A 7,802-nucleotide genomic window follows, 5' to 3' on the forward strand; every position below is an offset into this window, starting at 1 on the left:
TCAGGTGGACGTATTCTGTTTTCCCAGTGCACACTAGGGGAACGCCTGCCATTGTTACTGTTGTTAGGTGCTGCCAAGATGGTGGCAACTCACAAAAATCATATGTACCACAGAACCAAAGATGACCCAGGCCTCTGTCATCCTTACAATTGTTGCTATGTCTGAGCCCACTTATGCCAATCTATTTCTTTGACAGTCCTTTTTTTTTTCTAATCTGACCTTCTAGAATCTTCTCTACCAGGTTACCATCAAAGGACTCTGAATCACCACCCAAGAAGACCTGAAACTGCCTGACCAGAGAATAAAATCTGAAGGTTCACTGGCTCCCTTGGTGCTACAGTCCATCTCTAGAACAGGGTTTTTAGTTCCCACCAGCTTTATATCCTACAAGTTCAAGCTTCCCAGGCAACGTTCTGCTCCCAGCTGGACCAGCCTTAAAGTTCCCTTTCTCTTCCTTTATCTAAATCCCACCTTGTCCTCCCAGATCACCTCACCACAGAGAAGTGTACACTGACCACCTTGCCCCAAACCAACATCTGCTCCCAAAGGTCTGTGCTTTGCATCTTGAATCACTTCCTGAATTTATTTTTCACATAAAGCCCCTCTTCATGGTATCTTAGAGGTCAGAGATTACTGTCATCATTGAATCTCTCCACTGATCCTGCTGCAATACGTTATTCACAAAATGTCTTGAATAAGTTAGTATTGACAAACAGTACAGGGAAGAAATGAGACAAGGATAGCTCCATAGTTACATCATCATCATATTCACAAACCCTCAAAACCTGCATATAATGTTCAGAAGAAACTATTTCTCAGCAGCACGCGATCTGGGTACCTGATAGATCAAATATGTTTGTTGTTCAGCTTTGCAGTCATGATCAGGATTCATGCTACTCACCCAGGGCCTGCCACAGTGAAATGATGGACAGGGTGTAGGAAATGAAGAAAATGAAAGGAATGACATTTATTCATTCCACTGAACACACACACACACACACACATCAGGGAAACATATTCAATGCTCAGGCCACATACACATACAGCAGTGCTGCAGAGGGTGCATGTTCAGATACCAGTCCATCACAGCAAAAGCAAGGAACGTGTTTTCCACAAGCTGGCTCTGGGAGCTAACCAGTCTCTACCACGAAGCCGAGGCTTCCCAGGCTTCGGTAACTCAGAACATTAAAGTAGTCATGCGGCTCAGCATGCAGTTCGGCATAGGTAACTTCAGTCGGCTCTCTGTAGAGGTTGCCAGGAGCAGCCTCTGTCCGGACACAGTTTCCAGGAGCTGAGAGAAACCTGGGACTCCCGTAGTCCTGTTCAGATGGTGCTCTTCTGAGGCCGCTTTCAGCAGGGTGGCTGTGAAGAGATCCCTTCTAAAAATAAGCAAACCACAAAGTGAGTATGTGGGGTGTTACTCAGAAGTTGCCTCCCTGCCTGATAACATGATACACAAGTCTTCCTTGCACTTGGCATGCGCATGCGCACCCCCCCCCCATGCCTATCCTTCAAACACTGATTGCTCAACATTATTACAACTAGATTTCAGTGCTAGCCGCTCCACTTGCTGTGCGTGATTGTGCAACTTCCCTTACTAATTTCCTATTCCTTGAGCCTTGGAAAGGAACGCTGATGATTCAGCACAGCAGGCTGATAACCCAAAGGTCAGCAATTTGAACCAACCAGGCTAGCTCTTCCACAAAAGATAGCTGGGCAGCTTCTTCCTTTAAAGGTGCACAGCTTCAGAAATTCGATGGAGGGTGACCTTAAGTCAGAAAGGACTCAACAGCAGTGGCTCTAGTTAGCCTTGTATACAGAAGTTCTTGGTCTCAAGTCGGCTTTCCTTGTTGATGCCCTGGACACTGTTGACTTCTTTCTGTTAGGATCTCCTTGTTCCCATGACATTGCTTTTTCCTGGTTGCCCTCTCCTTCTCTGACCACTCATCTTTATCTTTAAGGCCTGTTCTTCCTTTCAAGGGAAAGGGCCCCCATGAGCTCTGCCCTCTGTTTCTCACATGCAATAGTCTCTCTTTTTCTCTGTTACTTCATCCATAGTTGTACCTACAGCTGCCATCTATCCTCTGAAGATTCTTAAGCTCTCTACTTAAACTGGTACAGGTTCCTCAACTAGCTCCAAGCCCAGATGTCTGGCTACTAATTGAACGTCACTACCTGATGGTCCACCCAGACTATGTCCCTTTTCTCAGTGGGAAACATTGTTTTACCTCGCTGACAGACTGCTCCTGCCCCCTACAAACTTTAGCTTGCTTCATTTCACCAACTGAACAAAAGCATAGAGGCTAATATTAACTCCAGTTAGCCATAAATCTCTAGGTAACTGTGATATCAATACTCTTTTCTCATGGCTTCCACTGCTAATAGAAGGGAATCGACAGGTACACTTTAAGAGTTTTTGTGGGTTTTTTTTAAAAAAAAAACAAACAACCTTTAAATGGTATGGTGTTTTTGTGTAAATGTGTATTATTCTAGAATAAGACCCATAATTTCACTACATTTTCCAGAGAAGACCATGATGCCTCCAAAGAACTACACTTTATGACTTGATCATACTCACCTTTCTAGACTTGTCTCCTGTCATGATTCCCCAAACACACTCCACTCTCAGATACGGGGTCTGACACCAGGGAGCTATCATTTACCAGAAATCTACCATGAGCAGCACACACTGAGCTCTTGATGGAATCCTAGCTTCAGTCCTACTGCAGTGACATAAAGATGAATTTACAGACAGGTGAAGTCACTTGTCCAGGAACAAATCCAGTTTTGGTTCAGGTTTGTCTGACTCAAAGTTCTTTCTCCTCATTTAGCTGCCTTTCCTCTTACATTTTATCAAATGCCATAGACATCTGCCTCTGTGTTTTGCATATGCTGTATCCATTGTCCATTTTCCAGTTTCCCTAAAAGTTATTCCAGACTCAGCTCCACAGCTCTATGTCCAGGCAGGAAAACAATTTTGGTGTTTTTTTTTTGGTGTTTTTTTTTCTATAATTATATTTTATTAATTTTCATAAACATTTACAGAGATTTTGGGTTTCCATTCATTCATTGTTGCACTATTCTCTCTACCCTCCTCCCAGTTTGTTCTTGTCCAAATGCCACAGTGCTTGTCAAAGCCAGTTCTGATTAATCTTCTTTGTCAGTGTGTCCTTTGCCATTCCCTATCACTCCTCCCTGAGAGAGACTTCACCCTGAGTATTCGGTAATAACATATCAGATAAGGGACTTATATCCAGAATTTATGAAATACTTGAGCACCACAACAAGATAAAGGTAAATAATCCAATAGAAAAATGGGCACAGGATATGAACAGGCACTTCACTGAAGACGACATTCAGATGGCTAACAAACACATGAAGAAATGCTCAAAATCCCTAGCCCTAAGAGAAATGCAAATTAAAACAACTATGAGATATCATTTCACCCCAGTCAAAATAGCAAAATTTAACAGAACAGCAAGCAACAAATGCTGGCGAGGTTGTGGAGAAACTGGAACCCTGATTCACTGTTCGTGGGAGTGTAAAATGGTGCAACCCCTGTGGAAAGCAGTATGGCGCTTTCTCAAAAAGTTGCAAATAGAGATACCATTTGACCCAGCAATTCCACTACTGGGAATATACCCTGAAGAGACCATAGCTGACATCCAAGCAGATATATGCACACCCATGTTTATTGCAGCTTTGTTCACAATAGCAAGGAGTTGGAAACAACCTAAGTGCCCATCAACAAACGAATGGCTAGAGAAGCTGTGGTATATTCACACAATGGAATACTATGCTGCATTAAAAAACAAGGAACTCATGTAATATTATTCAAAATGGTTAACTCTGGAGAACATTATGCTGAGTGAAATATCCCAGTCACAAAAGAACAAATATTACATGATGCCACTGTTGTAGAATGGGACTGTCCTTGGGGTTGGGGAGAGACTGAGTAAGATGGGTTCAATAATGTATACTGCACTGAAACAGAGGAGGGAGAAAACTGTTTAAAAGGAAAACAATTTTGAATTCCGTAGAGGGCAGGAGAGCAGGGTGCATTCATCCTGTGTGCCATAATGTGGTCCTAGATTCTCTCTAGCACCTCTTTACCCAACTGTGTTTCCTGGCCCTAAACTTCATGCTGCCTGGGAACGATCTATGTTGTATTCCTGTGTGTGACCACAGAGCCCACGATAGATGCTCAAAATATGCTCTCTCTCTTCTTCCTTTAGCCTCATACCTAAGATAACCTGAATTTTCAAATCAAAGTAGGGACTCATGTCAGACATACACAACTACTCTTACTTGGGGGCAGGGAGACAAAAATGTTGAAATTTGTTTTGGAAAATCAAGAGATGGTGTCACATCCATATTAGAACATCATAAGTGAAGGTTGTGCTAAAGCAAAGAAATCAATGGACAGCTGGCATCAACAGGATAGTCAGAGGCATAGCTCATAAAAGTCCAGTGCAAAGTTGGCACCTTCTCAGCCTGAATGGAGACTGCTCTAAAATAGGTCACACACACACACACACACACACACACACACGTGTGTGCGCGCAAACTTGAGTCTGAACAACAGAATTATAAAGAGCTCCAGACTTGGGAAATAACAACAAACAATCAATTATCACTCTGCCCACTCCCCAGTGCTCCCAATATGAGAAATAGAGCTCCTTTGTCAGCCAGTCCTAAGCACAATTGTGTACACATAATCCCAGGGATGCTAAAAGGAAAGGTGGGTGGGTAGGGCTATGTGGTATACACACTGAGAAATAAAAAAAAGGTATGGTTGGAGCCTCACTGCAGGGAACAAGATGCTGAGTCTGGAGAGATCATCTTTAGTCTTGGAACACACACTGGAGTCAGTTGTGCCCTCTCTCAAATATCTCCCCTGGCCCATTTGCTGGTTCATTCCTTCCTTTTCTGTAAAGATGGATAAACTTTACAGTATAAAGAAAATAATAGTTAATGTAGGATATACAAAGACTACTTAAAAGAAAGAAATATGAATGCCTTAGCCTTTTTCAGAGGATTAATTGTGACATTCTGATTTTGTGCTGCTGTCTTCTAGTTCCCACACTTGGTCAGAGTGGGAATCTTTGGACTTGGAATCTTTGGACTCTTTCGGCCTCAGAAATCCTTGGAACAATGCACACATGCCGAGCCCCTTTGTTGTTTCATCTTCATCCCGTCCTGACTGGGCCTTCTGTAATTGTACTCAGTGTAAAACTTAAGTCTAGATCGAATGCACTGATACTGTCCAGTAAGACAGCAGGACCAAATGGAGCTACAGAAATTACAGCTGGGGCTGGTTAGGACAAACACTGCCTCTCAGAGAATGTATGGAGAATAGACAGTGGCAGAGTCATTGGCCAGAAGCTGAACACACTCATCTGTTCTTTTCTACATGGAAAGGTCCCCAGAGGACAACTTTGGCCAGTGGCTGCTTAACAAAATACACTCATTCACTTCCTTCTAACAAGTTTGTTCATACAATTGCAGTTTATCAGGTATTATGAAGCATTGCACTAAATAAAATTTATAAGAACTTAATTGTTGTTGTTGTTAGGTGCCATTGAATCACGTGCAACTCATAGTGACCCTATGAACAGTAGATCTGAACCCCATCCTATCCTATGCCATCTTCTCACTCCTTGATGCACTAGAGACCATTGCAGCAGTCACCACGTTAATCCACCCAGTCGATGGTCTTCCACTCCTTTGTCCATCCTCCATCCTTCTGCAGATTACTGATGAGTCTCCCTCCAATCTTGATGCTCCATTCCTCTTTATAGAGTCTAGCTTCTCAAATAATTTGCCCAGCATACAGATTAAATAGGTATGGAGAAAGAATGCAACCCTGACCCACTCCCTTCTTAATTTTAACCATGCAGTGTTTCCCTGCTCTGTTCACACAACAGCTTTCTTGTTCAGGTACAGGTTTTACATGAGCACAATTAAGTGCTCTGAGATTCCCATTCTTCTCGCTGTCAGCCACTACTTGTTATTTATTATCCACACAGTCAGATGCCTTTGCATAGGCAATAAAGCACAAATAGATATTCTTCTGGTATTCTCTACTTTCAGAAGGATCCATCTGATATCAGCAATGATATCCCTGGTGCTACAACTTCTAAATCCTGCTTGAACTTCAGGCGGTTTCCTATTTATGTACTGATCGAGCCATTTTTTAGTGATCTTCAGCAGTATTTTGCTTGCATGTGATATTCGACAGTTTCTACATTCTGCTGGATCACCTTTCTTGGGAATGGAAACAAATATGGACTTCTTCCAATTCATTGGCCAGACAGCTATCCTCCAAATTTCCTGGCATAGACTGGTAATCAAATCCAAGGCTGTATCTATTAATTAAAACAATTCATCTGGTATCCCATTGATTCCTGGGGCCTTATTTTTTGCCGATGCCTTCAATGTAGCTTCCACTTCCTCATTCATTACCATTGGCTCCTGCTCATACGGTACTTCCTGAAATTTTTCAGTGTCAATCAGTTCTTTTCGGCACAGTGATTCTGTATATTTCCTCTGTTTTCTTTTGATGCTTTCTGGATCATCCAATATACTGCTTGTAGCATCTTTCATTATTTCAACTCAAGGTTTAAGCTTGTTTTTCAGTTCTCTCAGCTTGAGAAGATCAGAGTAAATTCTCTTTTTATTCTCTAATTTCAGCTCTCTGCACATTCCATTATATTACTTGCTTTGTCTGCTCAAGCTACTCTTTGAAATCTTCTGTTCAGCTCTTTTACTTCGGCATGTTTCACTTTTTTTGGCTTCTTGGTGCTCTAGTGCAATTTTTAGACATTCCTTTCAGTTTTTGAACTTTTGCTTTCTTCCTGGATGATATCCTTGATATCATCCCACAACTCATCTGGTCTTCAATCATTGGTGTTCAGTGCCTCAAACCTTTTCTTAAGATGATCTTGAAATTCAGATGGGATTGATTCAAGATAATATCTTCATTCTTGTGGGATTGTATTCATTTTCTTCAGCCTCAATTTGAACTTGTATATGAGTAATTGATCGTGTGACCCACAGTCTGCTCTGGCCTCGTTTTCACTGCAGATATTGAGCTTCTACCACAATTTCTTCCACAAATGTAGTCAATCTCATTCTTATGCAGCCTATTAGGTGAGATCTATGTGTAAAGTCATCATATGTATTTTTTAAAAAGGTATTTACAAAGAATAAATCATTGTACATACAAAATTCAACCATTCTATTTCTTGTCTTATTTCTATAACCAAGCCTGTATTTTCCAACTATTATTCTTTCTTCACTGTTTCTAACTTCTTCATTCTATTCACCAATTATCATGATCACATCTTGATTGCATCTATGGTCAATATCAGACTGAAAAATTTGGTAAAAATTCTCAATTTCTTCCTCCTTGGTTCTAGATGTAGGAGTGTATATTTGAATAGTAGTTGTGTTAACAGGTCTTCCTTGTATGAGCTTGGATAATATCTTATCACTTACAACATTGTTTTTCAGGCTAGAACTTAAAATTGAATTTTTGGCTATGAAGGCAACACTATTCTTCTATTTTTTATTCCCAGGCTAGTATGTCGTTGTTGTTGTTCTTATGTGCCATCGAGTCGTTTGCAACTCATAGCAAACCTATGTACAAGAGCCCTGAATGTCGTTCTATCCTGTGCCAACCTCGCTGTCTCAAACACATTCATTCCCACCACTCCACTCACAGAATCAATCCATCTCATCAAGGGTCTTCCTCTCCTGCGCCATCCCTCCACTCTCCCAAACATGATGTCCCTCTCCAA

The 7,802-nt window shown here is 41.5% G+C and overlaps 1 protein-coding gene across 1 annotated transcript in view; it reads right to left on the bottom strand.

The window, feature by feature from the left end:
• Positions 1 to 1,130: 1,130 nt before the first annotated feature.
• The window catches only part of TIGIT (T cell immunoreceptor with Ig and ITIM domains), a 40,594-nt gene continuing 33,922 nt past the window's right edge, over positions 1,131 to 7,802 (bottom strand). Inside the window, exon 4 of the mRNA XM_006884322.1 lies at positions 1,131 to 1,379. Within this exon, the coding sequence (XP_006884384.1) occupies positions 1,131 to 1,379 (249 nt within the window). The remainder of the gene's footprint in view (positions 1,380 to 7,802) is intronic.

Source organism: Elephantulus edwardii, unplaced genomic scaffold (genome assembly GCF_000299155.1).
Source record: "Elephantulus edwardii isolate Elephantulus edwardi_28Jun2011 unplaced genomic scaffold, EleEdw1.0 scaffold00032, whole genome shotgun sequence".
Lineage (NCBI taxonomy): Eukaryota > Metazoa > Chordata > Mammalia > Macroscelidea > Macroscelididae > Elephantulus > Elephantulus edwardii.